Source organism: Camellia sinensis, chromosome 8, assembly GCF_055761805.1.
Source record: "Camellia sinensis isolate YWXY chromosome 8, ASM5576180v1, whole genome shotgun sequence".
NCBI classification, from domain to species: domain Eukaryota; kingdom Viridiplantae; phylum Streptophyta; class Magnoliopsida; order Ericales; family Theaceae; genus Camellia; species Camellia sinensis.
This window is the reverse complement of record NC_138968.1, coordinates 190829364-190850796: the sequence shown is the minus strand read 5'-3', so window position 1 is coordinate 190850796 and position 21433 is coordinate 190829364. Positions and strand designations below refer to the sequence as shown.

Below are 21433 nucleotides of genomic sequence, written 5' to 3'. Positions count from 1 at the left end.
TTCAATTTTCTCTAGTTTGAACTTAGAGAAATTTTCAATTTTCTCTGTTTTGAACCCAGAGAAATCCTTTGGGAAGTCCAAAGAAATTCTGGGAATTTCACTAAGACCAAAATTTCTTTGGATCAAAATTGAGGAACCTTAGATATTATGAAAATATTGGATGTTATTTATGCTATAAAATCTTAATACCAGATATCCTTTTAAAAAATCCCCTATATTAAATTATAAGATTGTAAAATAAATACTCTTAATTAAATTAAAATATAAACTGTATAAAATAAATTTAACAACAACTACCAAGAAAGAATCACATAACAACGTCTAAACTCTCAAAAAAAAAAAAAAAAATAATGAAAACATCCAAACGATAGATACATTTTAGTATGTGAAGTGATTAATCATCTATAATATGATGTCAAAATATAAAAGAATTTACTGTTTAATAATTAAAAAAAAGTAACTCAAGCAGTAAATACAAACTTTAGAGATTCTTTGAGAGTATCATTGTTGTGCATGTTTTTCTTCATGTGAGTTGTGATTATATAAAAAAATCGTAGAAAATGAAGTATAATTTCATATATAAAATTACAATAAAATTTAAATGACAAATCCATAATATAGAATAATATAAAATTGGTATTGGGACTAAAATAATGCATGAGAAGAAGAAAAAAAAAAAAAGGAAGGCAATTTAGCATTAAAAAAAATCCTAATACCCTTGAAAGAAATAAGAAGAAAAATGTGGAACGCAAAATTAGCATTGAGTTTGTGGATTATCTCAATTTACTATGAAAAATATATGGAAAATAAATATTTGTTAGATAGAATCCATATAAAATAAATAAAGTTAATATAATTTAAATTACATTCAGGTTTGTATTTGTATAGAACTCTATATATAATTAAAAAAATACATGCTGCCACGGTTCTCCTAAAAAAAAAAAAAGGCCCTTACAATGTGTCACATAAATATAAGAAAAATACTACTTTTAATTATATATATATATATATATATGATTATGCAGTAACTTGTATGTGAATATAGATGATAAAAATACTTGCTTTTTTATGGAGTTGGCGATTACGGGCCAAATTATTGTTATGATTTCAATTGAAAGTTAAAAGTGTGTTAGAATCAAAACACAACAAATTAAAATAAAAAATGTTTGGATCCTTTTTTTCGGAATCTCCACAATTCTCTTTAAATCTTAACCATTGATATATGTGTGGGGCTCACACCATCAATCATTGAGATCCAAAAAAAATTGTAAAATTCTAAAAAAATTCTAAAATACACTATTATAAACATAAATATCTTACCTTATTATTATATATTTGAATCAAAATTCCGACTTTATCACTAATTAGACTAGATATAGGCACATGTTTCTATAATTTAAATATATTTAGATAAAATAGTGACATCCCCGTTAATGCATGAATCATCTACTATGTCAAAAATATTACATATTTATATGCCTATGCAATAATAATTTATATTTAGTCTATTATTTATTTTATTTTTTTAAGATGATGTATTCATTTAACTTATGTATTCATTTGACTTGTGCTGTTGGTTAGACACACCAACGTCTGAAAGACGGGTTAAAAAGCAAATGAAACGGATAAGTAATAGGCAAAACGAAAATACACCAAAATTTAGGGGGCGGCCGCGCGAATTGCGAAAAGCTCAAAGGCAAAGCTTGCAACAAAACAAGAGCAAAAAAACAAGCAAGACAGAGAGAGAGAAAGAGAGACCACAAAAAAAAGAAGTGAACCACAACACAACAGTAGAAGAGAAACTAGTAGGCAAAATAATAGATTAATATAATATAATAAAATATAATTAATTAATTATGTTATTTGCTTGTTGTGTGGAGAGAAGAGAGAGAGAGAGCTTTTTAGATGCAGAGGAGGAGCGAGAGACAGAGTCGTCTTCAAATCGGCTTGCTCTCTCTGCTCTTCTTCCGTCCTTGTGTGGGGTAGAGAGAGAGAGAGAAACTAGAGAGAGAGAGAGATGTCAGACCTAGACAGGCAAATAGAGCAGCTGAAGAAGTGCGAGCCCTTGAAGGAGTCCGAAGTCAAGGCTCTTTGCCTCAAAGCCATGGAAATCCTCGTCGAAGAGAGCAATGTTCAGAGAGTCGACGCACCTGTCACCGCAAGTCTCGAACCCCCTCTCGCTTCTTCGTATATAAGAGTTTGATTTCTTTTGATTCGACTGTCACTGTCGTCGAATCGATCTAGGTTTAAGTTTTAATTATGGAGATTTTTTCATTGGAAATGCGACCTTTGAACTCTATGTTGTAAATTAGACTACTTGTTTTCATTTTGAATTTTTCGATATTTTGATCGTATTCTGTCATTATTTAATTGGACCGATTTGAATATTGAAACTACGGTGGCTATGCGGTTGTGAATGTTATGGGTACTAACAAGTAAATTTTTTAGGGATTGATAGGAAGAGAATGAATTAATTGCACGCTGTCTTTGAGGTATATTGGGTTGGTTGTTGTCCCAATTCTATTCAAGGTTCAACGTCCAACCTGTTGCAAGTATGCCTGAACTTTGTAAAGCTTTCTAGACTAATATAATTATGTGGGGGTCTAAGATGCTCATACTAAACGTTTATGTGGACCTAACACAGATTCCAAAATGGGTAAGCTTTAGGTTTTTTATTTTTTTATTTTTGTAGATTTGTGGAAATTTACTAAACTGAGTTGGAGCATGCGAAAAGTTTTCGATACTCAACCGGTCATGGTGTTAATTCTAATTTGCAGCAAGCAACTTGTTTAAAACTCATCCATACGTATCAGGGGAAAAACCTAGAAACTACATGTCACAATTATCCAACTTGGATTGATGTTATGAACTTTGGAGCTTACTTGATGTGTCATTTTGAGATGTGGATTACGATTACATGTATATGAACCCGCGTTGCATAGGTTCAGAAAATGGAATACTTCCTATCCTTCTGTGATGATGATTTTTTAGTAAAATTGTTTTTAGGTTTCTTGTCCTCTCTCTGTCTGCCTCTCAAGTAGCAACAAAAAGGCATTCATTTGATGGTGTCTATGTTACCTACTTGGTAAATTTGAAACTGCATTGCCTGCATAATTGATTTTTATTTTTTTAAAGATCTCAGTAGATCTTGCATCCTTGATGCTACTCCTCTGACCTGATAATTGTAGTTGTTTTTAATTTGAATACTGATGTCAGTCACAATTATGGCTTATTTGTAATATTAGGCCTCTTTTTCATATAGATTTGCGGCGATATCCATGGGCAGTTTTATGACATGAAGGAACTTTTCAAAGTAGGAGGTGATTGTCCAAAGACTAATTACTTGTTCCTTGGAGATTTTGTTGACAGAGGATTTTACTCTGTTGAGACATTTCTGCTTCTACTAGCTCTGAAGGTGTAATTCCTAAACTATTTTTTGAGCCTTATTTCTGCTTTATTTTATTGTGAGATGAGATAGGTCTCATCTAATGAGATCCATGTTCTTGCTCGTTCTTCAATTTTAAGTTTGTAATTTTATCTCTTTATAAGTTTGAAATTGTGGGCTTTCAGGCGACTTGTTCTCATGCATTTGATCTCTCCTCCACTTTAGTAGTTTTTATAGTGTACTTCTGTAAGACGGGGGCGAAATTTCTTTTATAATGACCTTTGTTGTCCAAGAGTTATTTTGTTTTGTTTTGTTTTTATTTTTAATTTTTATATGATCAAGAGCTAATAACTACCTAAGAGTGAATATTTTCTTTATTTATGATCGATTATTACAACGGTTTGGGAGATTGAAGAGGATGCGGTCCATAGAATTAAGGCAGGGTGGCTTAAGTGGCGGAGTGCGTTTAGGGTATTGTGCGATAAACGAGTGTTCACTAAACTAAAAGGGAAGTTCTATAGAACGGCTATTAGACTAGCAATGTTGTAGAGTCGAAATGTTGAGCAACCAAGAAACAACATGTAGATAAGATGAGTGTTGCTAAAATGAGAATGCTAAGGTGGATGTGTGTCAAGAGTAGAAAATATAGAGTTAGGAATGAGTATATTTAAGAATGGATAAGAGTAGTACCGATAGAAGATAAGTTCAGAAAGAACAGATTGAAATGGTTTGGTTATATACAACGGAGATTAACAGATGCAATAGTGAAGAGATGCAATACAGTGACGGTAGATGGAAATGTTGGGAGAAGCGGTAGATCTAGATCGACGTGGGCTAATATAGTAAATAGAGATATGAACCCCCTTAATTTGACTAAGGAAATGGCTTTGGATAGAGTTGAATGGAGAAGAAGAATTCATATAGTCGATTCCATTTGATGGGGCTTAAGGCTTGGTTTGGTTTGGTTTATATGCAACTAGTGCATGATAAAACACTTCTTATCCTGATAGGATGTAAGTTGCATTCAGCATTGATGCAAGGTTATGGAACAAACTTGAGAAATTATTGACTTGGTGATCTTACACAATCATTCTAGCCACCTCATATTATGAAATTTTTACCTTAGATAAAGAGAAAAAGAAAAAAGAAACGAAAAGAAAATAAAAAAAGTATTGGATACAGCATGGAGTACGATTCCATACATCAAGATTATGGAGTTCTTTTCATATATATATTTGTTCATTTTGTTATATATCATAGAATACATGTTTTTTTATTCTTTATTTTTATTTTTTGTTTTTTTTGTTGATAAATAAAATTTTATAAAGAAATCAAAGCATCGAGGAGATGCAAAAGATTACACACTGACACCCCCAAGATAGGAGCAGCACTCACAAAAGTAAACAAAACAGAACAGAACTACAACCCACTCAACCACATCATCTAAAAAATTTAAAAAGGCAAACAAATCTGGATTCACCCGCCCAGACACCCATCTGCAGAGAACATGCAGAAACCAAGTTTCCAACCACGACATCGAATGAGCAACCTCTTGAAAAATACGCTGCTTGCGTTCCAGCAAAATAAGCCACATCAAACACAATGGAGCCAACACCCAAGCCTTTTGATGCCTCTTCTCCACTCGACCCCCTATCTAACTCTATAAGACACCCAACACCCCTTTCGGCTACGCCCATTGTGCCCCAAAAGTAGAAAAAATAAGATCTCAGAAACGAGAAGCCACTGGACACTTGACAAGCAAATGGTCCACCAATTTCGCAACCTCACAATACATACAACACCAATTAACCAAAACATGCACTCGATGAACTAGATTATCAATTGTCAAAATACTATCATACGCCGCTATCCATACAAAAAAAGCCACCTTAGAATGAACACCTATGACCTAAATTTAATGCTAAGGAAACTCCTCCTTCGCCGGCCCACACAGAATCCGGTGAAATGAAGAAACCGAGAAAACACCCTTCGAACTTGGCCCTCCCCAAACCATAACATCACCTCCCAAACGACCCACTGGAAACTCATAAAGAAAAGCCAACAAATCCATCATTTGCTCAAACTCCTAATCCTGGGGCTGATGATGAAGAGCAAGATCCCAAATCACCTGCCCCCAACCGCCCCCATATAAGAAGCCACCACCACATCAGGATCCACCGCAAGACGAAAAATGAGCGGAAAACAGTCCTGTAACACCTTTCCACCACATCACCGATCCTTCCAAAACCGAATCCTTACACCAGAACCCACTTGAAAATGAACATGTTCCCAAAATTCCCCCCTCCCCAACCAAATACCTTTTCACAACCCACACCCATGAGACCCCCTTACCTGCTTTGTACTCCAATCACCATTACTGACCCCATACTTTGCCGCCGCCACCCTACTCCACAACTTATCTCTCTCCCAAGCAAACCTCTACAACCACTTCCCCAGCAAGACAGAATTAAACTTGTCCAACCGCCTCAAGCCCAAACCCTCTACTTCCTTTGGACAACAAATCTGCTCCCATCAAACCAAGTGATACTTAAACTCCTCCCCACCACCCCTCCACAGCAAATCCTGCTGCAATTTCTCCAAAAGCGAGCCACGGAGACTGGAATAACATGAACCAACATAAAATGAGTAGGAATACTCCCCAAAACACTCTTGACCAAAGTTAACCTCCCACCCTAGACAAATACCGTCTCTTCCAGCCCGCCAAACGCCGCTGAACCCTTTTAATAACCCCATCCCATACATGCTTATCTTTGAAAGAAGCCCCCAAAGGTAACCCTAAATAAGACACTGACAAGTTGCAGCCCAAAATAGTTGCTAGAGTGTTGATCGGACCCACCTCCCCAACCAGAATCAATTCCAACTTTGCCAAATTTACCTTTAGCCTCGACACTGCCTCGAAACATAGCAAAACACACCGCAAATGGCCCCGCTACTCCGGAGAAGCCCCACAAAAGTTCATAGCATCATCAGCATACAAAAGGTGAGAAATCATTACCGAATCCCCTTGCACTCCCCCTACATGGAAACCTTTCAATAAACCTTCTTGCACCCCCCGAGACAACAACTTGGTAAATGCTTCCATAATCAGCATATATTATGGCATACATTATGGAGGTCTAACAAATGGGGCGTAGAAGCTTTCAAACTCATGCTGTATTTAAGTTAATCCTGAAGCTAATCCGTCTTAATATACCACAAGGCACTTTTTTGTCTCATTTCTGTATAAGGATTGGAGAGAGGAATGTGCGCTCTCTCTAGAATTCCAAAATGTGCAAACGTGTAGAACCCTAGCCGTCTTTCCATAGTATGAACATTGAATCTACAGCATGGTTTCTTGCACACATGACCTATGCATCGTCACTGCTATATATTCCCTAATCAGCACCTTGTTATATTTGCAATGGTGAAATGTATAAAAATATATAAAGTATATGGGAGCATGTGAAATGTGTATTGGAATTCTAACTTTTTTTGTATTATTTGGTTGTTAACAAATTTCCAATGGGCGGTTGTTAGCAGGACCTATCCAAGATTGCAAAGCATTACTTGCTTATGCATATATGAAGTTTTTATGGAGTTGTAATGTTAGTCTTATTTGTTTATTATCCTTCCTTCTTCTTCTTCTCAACCAGGTCAGATATCCAGATCGGATAACTCTCATAAGGGGAAACCATGAGAGCCGCCAGATCACACAGGTTAAGTCTTATTAATTGATTTGTCTAGTTTGAGTTCTATATGCTTAGCTAACTTTTTTGGCCTTCCTCTCTTGCCAGGTATATGGATTCTATGATGAGTGCCTACGGAAGTATGGCTCAGTGAACGTGTGGAGATATTGCACTGATATATTTGATTACTTGAGGTTTGTCAGTTTCCTTACAAGATGTCACGAGTTATCTGTCTAATGAAAGACATAAAATCCAAGGGTTATTTCTATTTTTTTTTTAAGCGATTGGATTACATGTGTTAGTGATTTTTGGACACTAGCAATCCAAATGATAACCATCATTCTCACCTAATCATTTTTCATCTGCTGAATGGTCAGATGTTAAAAGGTTTGTATTTGTTAATCAGTTTGATATTTAGAATCACAAACTTGAATTGGTGCTGTGATTGAGAAATCTTTGGTTAGGCCATGGGGCAATTGAATGAATCTCATGTTTGCTGTTGAACTTTTATAACATGCTTTGTAACAAGGAAACTCCTGCTTTTGCTTTGTTCCCTTGCTAGAGAGTTCATATTTTAGATGACAATAATGTCTGTGTTTGTGTCCATAGTTACCCGTGTATCCCACTTGCCATGATTTGTGATTTCTCATTGTCGTCATGTCATGGTATGTTTGGAAGCATGTGCCTAACTTTCATCGAACTTTTTGTTGTAATTTTTTTTTCCCCAGAAGTTTCACTCTTAAGCAATTGTTAAAAGAAGCCAATAACACCTGCTTTCTTTGAGAAACTCCAGGAAGCCATGACGAAATACACATGTGGTCAAAGATATATATATTCAACATTCATAATGTCTTCTTAAAGTTGCATCTAAAAGAGGACATTATCATTTCTCTTAAGGTTTCAATGAAGTTGCTTTCAAATACAGCCTTGATTAAGATTAAATTTTTTAGGTCTTTACTTGCGGTTTTTGAATTTCAATGTGCTTCACTGCAGTCTGTCTGCCCTCATTGAGAACAAAATATTTTGTGTTCATGGTGGTCTTTCTCCTTCCATTTCCACATTGGACCAGGTCTGTTAAGTCATCCTCCATCATATGGTTGTTTTTCTTTTCAATTTTCTGATGTTATTCTATTAGTATTTTATATTGCCAAGAAAACTCTTTTTTTGATTGTTAACATGACCTACTGGCCAGATTCGAACAATTGATCGGAAGCAAGAAGTACCTCATGATGGTGCCATGTGTGACCTCTTATGGTCAGATCCAGAAGATGTAGTCGAGAGTTGGGGCTTGAGTCCCCGTGGCGCTGGTTTCTTATTTGGTGGCAGTGTTGTCACGACATTTAACCACGCAAATAACATTGACTATATATGTCGTGCTCATCAGTTGGTAATGGAAGGCTATAAATGGATGTTCAACAGCCAGATTGTTACTGTCTGGTCAGCTCCAAATTATTGTTACAGGTGACAACTAATTTGGACTATTTTCTCTTTCACGGTGTTCAATAGCCAGATTCTTTATTCACATGCAGTTATGTTGCAGATGTGGTAACGTAGCTGCAATTCTTGAGCTGGATGAAAATCTTGACAAGCAGTTTCGCGTGTTTGATGCAGCGCCACAGGTTTGTTTATGTAGTTGGACGAAAAAATTGATTGCATCTTTTTGTCATCTTGATCAACAGCACTCAGAACAGATTCCCGATGTACATGGGAGTGCCATTTTCTGTCTCTTTTCTTGTGTTCTTCAAGACTTTAATGGCCAGTAGTACTGTATATTTCCATGTAGTTGAGAGGCATAGAGTTTCTTGATACATATTCTGCCTTATTAATTTTCCTTTTGACTTCTTGTCCATTAAGAGATCATTGTGAAATGCAGGAATCAAGAGGGGCTCCTGCTAAAAAACCTGCACCGGATTACTTTCTATGAAATTAGTTTGTGGAGCTTTTGCCTCTTTTTTTCCATCCGATATATGCTTGAATTGGTCAACAACACGAGTGTACAATTGCGTAGTGAAGATAATGTCATGTTATACAGAGGAATTGATAGATAGACTTTTCAATGGTTGACATTTGAGATATGGCCAGTGGGAAGGTCTGCTGGATTTTCTTGATGAGTTTCAGTTGATGGGGATTGCCTTTGTCACATGACTTCATTTTCATGGTTTGATATTGTATTACTTGTAATATTAGTGTGTATTACGTAGCTTCTTGTGTGCTGATTAATCATTGAGATATATAGACAAGAATACATGTAAGAGGAAGCTTTTGGTCTCATCTGTGGGAGTAGAAGTGCCAGAATTTGATACCGGATATTCAACCACTGAGAAGACTCTGTGAATACTCCATATATTTTGGATTATTGTTGAGCGAGTCTTTTTTGTTATTCAAGTTTCTTAATGAAGGTTGGTTGTCAAACTGAATGCTGTGATTAGGGGTTTCCCAAAGACTAGATCAGATGTTTGAATTTTAAAATCAACTTTAATTCGCTTATAATCTTATGTTCATTAAGTTTAGTCTAAGAATCATATTTTTGTAATTTCTCATCCTGGCAACTATTATGGTTAAAAATATTAGTGTAAGAAGATATTATTTGTGAAATTTTTTGAATGTCTAATTATTTATGAAAAATATATTTAATCGTGGATGTTACTATTTTATATATTTTTGGGTAAATTAAAAATATTTTTTAAAATTTGCTTAAATATAATTGTCTCTTCTAGTTTTAGAAATTTAAAAATATTCTTTACAAAAATAAAATAAAATTCCTAGTTATTCCTATACAATTAATTTCTAAAATTATAAGAAATAATTTGTATTTTAAATAATATATTTATAATTTATCACATGTTTTTTATTGAGAGAATATTAAAAAAATAGAAAGTGAAAAAATAGTTATAAAATGATAAAGATATAAGTGATTTATGGAATTCAATTATGCAAATAGACTTTTTTTGGTTACAAGAACTCCTTGCAAAGATTACCAAGATAACTTGAAAATTTGTTCTGACCTACTCGAGAGAGCATTGAGTCCAAATTTGTTCTGACCTCTTAACTCGCGAGAGCATTGAGCTCACACCAAGTTCTGTAATAACAACAACTTGAGGTTAACCTTCCAACCAACTATCCTACGCCCATAAGATTGGCCCAAAGAGTTTTGAACTTGAAATTTAAGATCTTGACCCCAAACCTTTACCAAGTTGCCAAACACCCTTCGATTGCAAATAAACTTTTAAGTATTTCAGTCTCCATTTCTTTGAAATTGTCCCTTTTTTATTTAGTTGAATGAATAGACTTTTAAGTATTCGTTTTTTTAAAAAAAAAGGAATTTTAAGTAAAAATAATATTAAAATGTACAATTAATTTTTTATTAAATGAATATTCTGCAGAAAAGCACCAAAAATCCATTAGACATCACAACAAATCCAAATGAAACTTGCATAAATCATCCTATATTCAACGTCTCAGATGCTGAGGAAAAATCAAACAAGTTTTCAATTTGCTTACTTATACTTCAAAACCACCATAATCATAATCATACCATCAATTAAAAACAAAAAGCAAAAATCATAGTCGATTGATTATTTCACAAACAAAGACTGTTGTAATTCTTCAGATCAGATCTTATCGATATCTTCGTCTTCAAACTCAATGTAATCATCACCAGCACCATCGTCTTCCTCATCGAGCCCACCAGCAATCCCCTCGTTGAGCCTCGTGTTCTCCGGAAGCTCTCCGTACGCCTTCAACAGCCTAGCCTCGTCGGGCATGTACTTGAGGATGACGTCAGCCTTATCATCCTGGTAATCCCTGAGTCCGACGAGTATGATGTCTCCGGCGGCGATCCACACCTTCTTGTGCATCTTGCCGCGGATGTGGCCGAGCCGCTTGGTCCCGTCGATGCACATGGCCTCGCACCGCCCGTTTCCGAGCATCCGGAGGACCTGAGCGTACTCTTGACCGTCTTCCTTGAAGACCAGCTCGCGCTTCTCGTCGTCGGCCTCGTTCTTCCCTCTCTTGCGGTTCTTCCCTCCCTTTCCCTTGTTCTTTGGCATGGTGTATTTGAGATTGTTTGAATGGAGAGGGAGGTAGAGAGAGAGAGAGAGACAGACAGAGTATGAGAAAGGAAAGAAACCCTAACCCTAGCTTTCTTGTGATCGAGATATAAAAGTGAAATAGATATTGAATTCCCTGTATTTTGTCTTATTGCTGAACTGGCCCGAATGTTATTCAGCTTTTAAGATTTATTTGTCTAAAAATTAATTAATTTTTTTTATTGAATTTTTTTAATATTTTAAATAATATTTTATTTTTTAGGTACATTAATATAAATATACTTAAAAAATATGATGTTTGTGAAAAAAAAAATCTTAAAAAAAATTATCAAATATCAAAAATACAAAAAAAAATATATGAAAATTCAGTATATTTTTCGTATTTTGTGTATGATTAATGCTTGGGAACACTAAAAATGGAGCACTAATGAGGTGGCTCTCCATTTGATGTGATGATTGTCTCTTGTATTTTTCTTTTTTCTTTTATTTTTTATATTTTCCAACTCATTAGAGCTATTAGTGATTGGATTTTTTAATGGTCTCTATCATTGCTGTTTATGTATTTATTAATTTTGTAAAACATTTTTTACAAATATTTTATATTTTAGATACAACTAAGTAAGATACATCTAAAAAAATTAAAAAAGAATTGCTTAAAATTTTAAAAATATTCACTAAAAATAAAAAAATATAAACTTTAATTTAAAAAAAAATTAAAACCAAACATACTGATTGGTATTTTGTAGTAATGACTAGTTTTTGTCAAAGAGTTTATATTTAGACCATCTCCAACCGTTCACCAAATTCATTATCAAATTCAAATTTGGTGAAAAAGAGATACTTTTTGTGTTCTAATGGTTTCACCAAAACGATATCAAATTGAGAACACTCTAAAATTTTCACAAAATTGAAGATCTTTTGCACCTTTCAGCAATTTACTGTGTAAAGCCGTTGAGTGTGGACCATTGGACGTCTGGCCAGATGTCCTCTCAGATGACTACCTGAAACAAAATTTTATGAAAATTTTACACTAAGAGGTCGACCACCTTTGTATCTTTTTTGAGTAAACAAATTCGATGAAGTGTATTGAGATTTTAACAGAGATAGTGATAGTAAAATACTCTCTCTACAGGTATTGAGATTGAAGGGAAACAGCAAGATAGAAAGACAGAGGAGTTTTCTCTCCCTATATATGAAGTTTGGGAGTCCAAATTTCTTCTCTGAAACGTCTCTCTTTTCTTTTTTAATTCTTCTTCCACAAATCACCCCTGAAACAAAGTGTTCATAATGGGGTTCGTTAATGGAAGTTGAAAGTTCAAAGCTTTGAATTCTTTTTGCACTTTCATTCACTTTCTGTTCTGATTTTTTTTTAGAAACATCTCCAAATTTTCGTAATTAAAACCAAGCTTGTTTGGTCAAAATCAATCTTGATCCCTTTTGTTTCTTCTGACTCCTCAGTTTTTTTTTAACTTTTCGCCGCTTTACAGCTTCATACCTCATGAAACCCATGAAAAACCCATTTTAGATCCCCTCATAGACACTTCATTGAGAAAAACTCAGTTCACAAAATCCAAAAAAAAAAAAAATTTCCTTTTCCGGTCGACCGACCGGTCGTCCCCCTGGACGTCTACTGTCTTTTAATGAAAGTTACAGTGCACCGTTGGAGCGGCTGATATTAGATTGAGAAACTTTCCTTTTTTTACTCATATTTGATGAAAAAAATGGTGAACCGTTGGAGATCTTCTTATACCACAATTTCATATCCTTATACCCATCTTCTCATTACACCCTCTTCCAAAAATTAAAATTTTCTTTTTATTTTTTTTTCATTACTTATAATTCTAATGACATTAAGACCTCTTCAATTATTAATAATATTACTTTATCATTTTATTTATAAATACATACATACTCTTTTAATTATAAAGTCGTACAAGTTTAAAGTAATACATTTTAGGGTAAATTATAATTTAACCCTTGTGGTTTGCCTCAAAAACATGGAGCCGCCCTATGATTTCATTTGTAACACTGAAACCCCCTATATTTCATGCCAGAGTGCAAAATCCAAGGGAACTGTTTGTTTAAACAGTGCGTGTGTTGCACGACCAGAACAGGTGAGTGGAGTACGTTTTCCCGCCCAAAAACATATGGCAAATGACCAAAACACCCTTATTGCCATATATACACAAATCAAGACCCAAATAAGATAGAACCCTATATTGAAATTTTCCCACATTGTCCGAAAACTGCCCAGATTTTCCCAAAGTTTAAGGTTATTGTTGGATGGCTTCTTCATTTGCTTCCGAAAGTGGACAGTCAAGGACAAATACTCCAAGACTATGTTATTGTGGAGAGAGATCCCCTATTAAGACTTCAATGACATCTAGAAATTTAGGTAAAATGTTTTACGGTTGTACAAGATATGGGGTAAGCAAAATATAATTTTTTTTAAAATTTTTTTTTGGAAAAAAAGATTGAATTTTTTTTGAAAAGGAATTTGTGGACTCATATTTTTTTATTATAGGTTGATGTAACTTGTGGCTACTTTGAATGGGTTGATCCACCCATGTGCCAACGTGGGAGAGAGGTGTTGCCAAAAATGGTTGTAAAGATGAACAGATTGGAGAAGGAACTATCAAGAAGTCGTAGAAGGGAGAAAATGTTTTGCAAAGCTCTCTTTGGGACATGGATTTTTTTCTTTATCATGACAATGTTTGGGGTGAAGTTTGCTAAAATGAAGAAAAATGGATAGTTATTGGGCCATAGAGTTTGAGAGATGAAAAATATAGTCAAGGTATAAAATGAAGGTGTGCAATGGTCTGTGAGGCAATTGTAATGAAAGAATGTTTTGGTCAAGAAATGTATGCATCTGATAAACCAAAGAAATTGTAATGAAAGAATGTTTTGTTGATTACATCTTCCAAAAACATTAAAGAATATAAACATATTGGTTCCCATTGTTCCCCTATTTGAAACATGCTTCATTTGTAATGAAAGAATGTTTTGGTCAAGAAAGTAAACCTACTTGATTTGGATCTTGTGAAACATGCTTCATTTGCTTCAACCCCAAAACATGCTTCATTTCCTTGATTTGAAACATAATTCAAAAACATGTTTCAATCCAAAAACATAGTAAACTAAGATACATGTATTAATAATGGTACAAAAAAACATGCTTGATTTGGATCTTGTAAAATATCTGGGCTTCTCAAAACATAATAAACTAAGATACTAGCCAGTTTCAAATTCAAAAACAAATTGGTGCAAGCCACTTAATGGTTTAAGAAGTTGAAAAATACTCAAAACACAACAAAAGCTGAGTTGTAGCTTTCTTTGCCATCATGCTTTCCCTTTGCCTTTGTCAGTTTGCCTTTGAGTTGTAACTTTTGCAGAGCCACCTTATCTTCTACCTCTTGTAATGAAGCTACCTCTTAATGCAGATCTGGACATAACCTTGCCATCTCCAACTGGTTCACCCGTTCCTCTGCCATAACTAGTGGACTGCAAAGCAACACACAGAAGTATCCAATTACATTTTGTGAAATACTATAAAAGCAAATGAACTTGCAAATGAAATTTGATTATACCTGAGACGATGAGTAATCAAATTCTGGAGAACTGTATTAAACTCTACTGGCCTGCAATGATAATGGTCCAAGTAAGTAATTATATGTTGTCAACTATGTCAAAAACCAAACGACACCCATAGGAGAGAGAGCTTACCTGAGATGCTGATGTGTTGCCAGTCATACTTGGAAATTCTTCTAATGTGTGGCCAATTCTAGTGGGCTGCATTGATGTAACAAGTATGGAAATTAACAATAGAACTGGGCTGCAATGATGCAACAAGTATGCAAAGTGGACAAATCTTACTTGAGATGAGGATGTGTTGGCCCTCCTACTAGGGAGCTTCCTTCTAGGCTGCAATGATTTATATCTGTATTAAGTTATTGTTGTGGAATGTATTGCAAAATGAAATGAAATTGGAGGTTCAGGTTACTTGATATGCTATTGATGTTGCTATTGCTAGTGTTGATGAAGCAATTGCTGTTGCAGTTGCTGTTGCTGTTGTTATTGAAGATGGTTGTTACTGGTTACTTCTTGTTGGCTTAAAAAGCTTGGACTTGGGATGGACAAGACCCTTACAAGACCTTTGGTTTTGACATTTCTGAAGGCATCTAGCACAAACAATGAACCTATTCTGCCTTGAAACTCTGACAAGGTTTATTGGCTCATCTATACTATTCTTTCTCATTTTTGGTAGTCTTCCAGGCTACTTTCTGTACAATGGAGGAGCCACTACTGGCAGTCCTATTTCAACCCAATCATGCTGGCCTGGAACAGGGTGCATCATTGAGTTATAGGCTACAAGATAATGTTGCTTATTGTAATAAGAGTGCACATAGTCCTCTGGCTTCTCTCTTTGAACAAATATGGAACTTATTGCATGTTTACAAGGTATTCCAGTCAAATCCCACATCCTACAACTACATTTTCTTTCCTCCAAATCAACAATGTGTGTGTTATCACCACAATTTACTTCAAATTTTCTGTCACCACAATAGGTTGCAAAACAATTCCTAGTTTGCACTTTCAGTGCTTCTAAATCTTTGACAATGTTGGGACAAATTTCATCAGTGTATTTTTCCATCCATTCCTTCTTGATTTGGATCCTGTGCATTACCATCCTTCTAATCCATTCAAGCATGCTGATTATGGGTTTGTCCCTAGCTTCCAAGATGTTATTATTGAATGACTCACACATGTTGTTGACCAATGTATCACACCTACTTTTTGGGCTGAAATGGGACCTAGTCCATAAAATAGAATCTATCTTCCTTAGCCACTTGTATGCTTTCTCTTTTGGATCTATCTCCTTCAACTTGTTCATGTGAAATTCAAATTCCCTTACAGTCTCAGTTGTAGCTGCCTTCCACAATAGGTCCCTCAATTCAATCCCTTTGAACTTTTCTCTGAAATTGGAGTAAATATGCTTCATACAGAACCTATGTTCCACATTTGGCATTACCTCCTCAAATGCAGGTACCAACCCCTTATGTCTGTCAGAAATGAAGACCCATCCCATGTTATCAGCACTACCAATATCATCCATGAGTTGCCTTAAAAACCGCGCCCAAGAATCTTTACTTTCTGCCTCAATAGCTGCCCATGAAATTGAAAAATAGTTATTGTTTCCATCCCTTCTAAGTGCACATAATAATTGCCCACCATAGATTCATTTCAAATGGCACCCATCCAATCCTATAATGAGCCTGCATCCTCCAACAAATCATGTTCTAAGGGCTGTAAACCCAACATATAACCTTTGGAAAACTGAGGGCAATTCTAAGTTGGGCCTAAACATGTCTTCATTGGGCTTATCCCCCACTACTTGCATTACACTGTTTGGATTATGCAGCCTCACTGTTTCACATTAATCATACACCTTTGCATATTGGACCCTCTGATCCCCTTCAATAACTTCTCTTGCTTTTTTTTAGCCCTATACAATTGAGGCCTACTAACATCAACCATTAACTCCCTCTAAACTGTCTTCTACATAGGCTCAACTTTGATGTTAGGGTCATCCCTTAACTTGTCCATATACTTGTGTGCCAAGTAAGTTAAGTTCACCAAGTGATTATTATATGACCTTCCACATGCATGCTTTGGCTGGAATGATTTTATTTGAAAATTCTCTCACCTTGCATAGGAGAAGCATGCAATCTCCATCCACATCCATGCTTGCACACTACAGTAATCCTAGAGTTGTCATTCCTTATGTGCTTGATGTCATAACCATGTTGGATATTCCACTTTTTCATTGCCTTTCTAAAAATTTGAGGTGTGGCAAACTTCATTCCAAGTTTGAGTTGTGGCTCCTTCATATCTACTTCCTCAATGAACTCAGGATATTTATTTTCATATTTCTCACCTGACGACTTATGTACACTATGTAAATCTTCATCCTCGGGATCAGAATACCACCCTTTTATCTGCCTCTTGATCACATGAAGGAGGTTGCCTTTTTCTTTTCTTTACAGTCTCCCTTGGTGAGAAAATATCATCATCTTCTGGCTTCTTTAAACCCTCATTCAACCAGTCAGGTTCATCAGTTTTATAGTCTTCATCTTCTAAACCACTATCAACATTCCCATCATCCATGTAATCAGGATCATCACTATCTTCTTCATCCCAAGCTTTGTTATCCACTTCCTCATCTCTGACATCTTCATCTGCTGCTCCTTCATCCCCATCTCCATTATGCATTTCCTCATCGCCTACATCTTGTTTTTCATCTCTACAATCCATCTCTTCTTCACTCATATTTTCCATGTCATTCCAAGTTAGTGCCTGCTTAGCACTAACTGGTTCTCTTGGGGGTACCAAATGTTTCCCTTTTGGACTTACCACTTGTAATGGGTTCTGACCCTTCTCCACATATAATTGAATCACATCTAAACCTTCATACTCACATATGATGGTATATACATCAATATCTTCTTCAATTATTGTCAACCCATCATCCAAAGTTTTTCTAGATTTCCTATACCACAAAACAGAAGTACTATAGACATCTATTTTCATCTCCCTCAAGATGATATGAATCTCAATAAAAGATAGTTTGTCAAGATCAACATAATATATATATATATATATTCCATTTTCCCTTGTTTATAAGCAATATTAGGAGGCTAACTGAAGTAACCATGATAGTTGATCTAAAAAATCATTTTTTTTACCTCATTGCAGAAAACAACAAAACTTCACAATATTACATTACAAAACTCAAACTCATTGGGACCACATAACAACAATCATAAAAAAATCCAAAGTTAACATCATAAAAAAATACATGTTGTTTATGAACCTCTATACCCCACCCCACTTTAGCCAACATCCCAAAAAAATAAAGTAATAAAAGGCATGAATACTAAAGTATACAAAAATAAATCTGTGAATAAAAAATACTCAAAGTTAACATCATGAAAAAAATTCCCCATTACTTATGAAGCTTTATACCCTACCCCGCCCCACTTTAACCACAATCCCCCAAAATTAAAGTAATACAGGCATACCATGTCTAAAACCTTACAAATTTTGTGAATCGAAGTCAACACACACTTAGTTATGAATCAAAATTAGGGAAAATCAACATCTAACGATCAAAATAAATTAGGGTAAACAACACATACCTAAACTAGTAATGGTGTTCGCAATATGATGGTAAATTTGATGATGAAACCCTAGTTCAATCCAATCAACCACGGCAAGAGAGAAGATATAGAGAGAAAGAGAGAGCAAATAGAGATGCGAATACTGATGTTAGTCAAATGAAACGAAACGACTGAGGGATATAAAATATCTAAGGGCATTTATGACTTTTTACAACTTCTGTTACGTCCGTTGGATTTTGCACTCTAGTATGAAATATAAGGGATTTAAGTGTTACAAATGAAACTATAGGGGGGTTTCGTGTTTTTGAGGCAAACCACAGGGTGTTAAATTATAATTTACCATACATTTTAATACTTGAAGATGTCAATATATGCGAATTTTACAAATAAAAAGAAAAGATAATATTCACTATTAATTAAGAGTGTCTTGCTGCAATAAACAATTTTAAATATGCTATCATTTGTAATTTTACACCTTTTTTTTTTTTGGTAAAAAAAATAGATGTGCAGATAGGTTATTTCACATATCCTCACATGGAGCATTGCCCTTTAATATCTACAGACATCTAGCGAAACTAACACCGTACCTACGTCGAGGCCGAAACTAAGATTCCAACGTACTCTGGGTGTGTTTGCTTGGACGGATTGGATAAGGGGGATTGTAATCCATCAGACTGTTAGTTCTGTGATGCATTGTCCCCGGACTATTTGGTTGGACTGGATTTGTATTATATGTTTGTTTAGTCATGGGATTAGATGTATGGATTGGACTATTTTAAGTGAATCCAATGCTTGGTTGGACGGATTGGATAAGGATAAATATTCAAAATACTATTTTACCCTTGTAATTTATAATTTTTATTTAATAGATAATTTTAAATTTGTAATCTATAATTTATAATTTAACAACACTATTTTTTTTTTAATTTATAAGGCCATAATTTTTAATTTATTATTTTCAATTAAATTAAATTTATAATTTATATTTTTTATTTAATATATAATTTTAAATTAACAATACTAAAAAAATAATTTTGTTCAATATATAAATTTAATTTTTTAACAACACTAAAAAAAATTAACTTATAAGGCCATAATTTATAATTTATTATTTTTAATTAAATTAAATTAAATTTATAATTATGTTTTTTATTTAATATATAATTTCAAATTAACAACACTAAAAAAATAATTTTATTTAATATATAAATTTAATTTTTTAACAACACTAAAAAATTATAAGGCCATAATTTTTAATTAAATTAATTTATAATTTATATTTAATATATAATTTTAAATTAACAACATTAAAAAAATAATTTATAAATGTTCAAAAGACTATTTTACCCTTTTCCAATTGTTTATTAAGTAATAGCATGGGATAAAATGGACATTTTACATATTAATCCCATAGGATACCAATCCCATGGAAATAATCCCACCATTCTCCTTAGGATACAATAATCCCCCATATGAGGGACTAATAGTTCGGAGGGAATATTAATCCGGAGCAAAAAAATTGAACCAAACAATGGACTATTAGTCTGAATGGATTAATAGTCCAATCTCATGAAATAATCTCTCAAAACAAACACACTCTCTGGGTGTGTTTGTTTTGAAGGATTAGGGTGTGGGATTGTTAGTCCATTGTTTGTTTGAAAATTTTTACTCCAGACTAATAGTCCCCCCGACTATTAGTCCCACAAATATGGGACTATCTTATCCCATAGGAGGGGGTGAGATAGAAACCATGGGATAAATCATCCCATGAGATTAGATAATGAAATTACATTTTTGCCCTCTAGTATTTAATTATGTATTATATTTAGTAAAATTCAAAAAAAATTAAATGTCTCAATTTAAAAATAAAATAATTTTATTTAATTTTTATTTTTGTTTTATTTATTTAATTTTTTAAAATATTTTTTTGTAGATATTTTATTGATGTTTTATTTTTAAATTTTGTTTATATTTTATTTAATTTCATTATTTAAATTTTAATAGATGTTTTATTTTATTTCATTATTTAATTATTATTATTATTTAAAATAAATTTTATTAAAATTTTAATTAAAAATAACATATATTTATATTTATATTTAATTTATTTAATTTTTTAAAAATAAATTTATTTAATCGTGTAAAAAATAAAATAAAATAAATTTTTATTTAATCTAACTAAAAATAATTAAAATATTAAAGCTATGTTTAATATTACTATTACTTAGTAAATAATTGAAAATGATAAAATAGTCATTTGAGCATTTATCTTTTTTCATAATATCGTAAACAAACATTAGATTCACTAAAAATAGTCCAATCCAGACATCTAATCTCATAATTAAATAAACATAATATACAAATCTAATCCAACCAAATAGTCTGAAAATAATGTATCCAAGACTAATAATTCGATAAATTATAATCCCCTCTTATTTAGTCTGTTTAAACAAACACTCTCTGACTATTAAGAAATTTAGCTCCAATAATCCCCTATGAGAAGACTTATACCTAGATGTTAAGCAAGGTGGACAAGCTCCTTACCACTAAACCAGCAAATCACTGGTAATCCCACGTCTCCACGTTCACCTTATTTCGTTCTTTTCTCTTTTTTGTTTTTGGTTTTTTTCTCGTCACTTTTATCTCTTGCCCGCAACACTATATTGAGATGAGCAATGCTAGGTATCATGAAAAAACTTTCATGAAAATGATCATGAAAAATTTATGACTCTTGGATTACACTTAAAATAAAACACTACACACTAATCAAGGTAATCTAAGAGTCATAAATTTTTCATGATCAATTTCATGAAAATTTTTTCATGATCCGTATCTTTTCTCTATTGAGATAGTGAATTTGTTGATACAGTGTGAATAAAACATAATAGTTCCACAATAAATGTAAAATTAACCAATCAAAAAATATATTTTGTTCATAATGTACGGACAAATTCACAATTCCATAATACATCTCGTTTGAAAATATATTATTTTAATAATTTTTTAATTTTTTATAAAAAATATTTAAAAAAAATAGAGAGAATGATATTATTGTAATTTTTTACAATGACTTTTTGACTAAAATATTTTCTCAAAGGAGGCCTAAGGAAAGAAGACAACAACAAAGTAGGGAAA

At 33.6% G+C, this 21433-nt stretch overlaps 2 protein-coding genes across 2 annotated transcripts; one reads left to right on the top strand and one right to left on the bottom strand.

Moving 5' to 3' along the window:
- Positions 1-1655: 1655 nt before the first annotated feature.
- LOC114321569 (serine/threonine-protein phosphatase PP-X isozyme 2) lies at positions 1656-9483 on the top strand. Its single transcript, XM_028268744.2, has 8 exons — positions 1656-2158; positions 3263-3415; positions 7039-7101; positions 7180-7265; positions 8065-8140; positions 8264-8532; positions 8612-8690; positions 8945-9483. The coding sequence occupies exons 1-8, from the start codon at positions 2018-2020 to the stop codon at positions 8993-8995; spliced, it is 918 nt and encodes a 305-aa protein (XP_028124545.1). The 5' UTR covers positions 1656-2017; the 3' UTR covers positions 8996-9483.
- A 1018-nt stretch (positions 9484-10501) lies between these two features.
- On the bottom strand, positions 10502-11404 carry LOC114321571 (eukaryotic translation initiation factor 1A). The gene has a single exon (XM_028268745.2). It carries the CDS (start codon positions 11118-11120, stop codon positions 10683-10685), a length of 438 nt encoding a protein of 145 aa, XP_028124546.1. The 5' UTR covers positions 11121-11404; the 3' UTR covers positions 10502-10682.
- Positions 11405-21433: the final 10029 nt, after the last annotated feature.

Coding starts and splice junctions, on each gene's coding strand:
- LOC114321569 (XM_028268744.2), top strand. CDS start 2,018: ATGTCAGACCTAGACAGGCAAATAGAGCAGCTGAAGAAGTGCGAGCCC. Junction 2,159..3,262: donor GAGTCGACGCACCTGTCACC/GCAAGTCTCGAA, acceptor TTTTTCATATAG/ATTTGCGGCGATATCCATGG. Junction 8,533..8,611: donor GCTCCAAATTATTGTTACAG/GTGACAACTAAT, acceptor GTTATGTTGCAG/ATGTGGTAACGTAGCTGCAA.
- LOC114321571 (XM_028268745.2), bottom strand. CDS start 11,120: ATGCCAAAGAACAAGGGAAAGGGAGGGAAGAACCGCAAGAGAGGGAAG.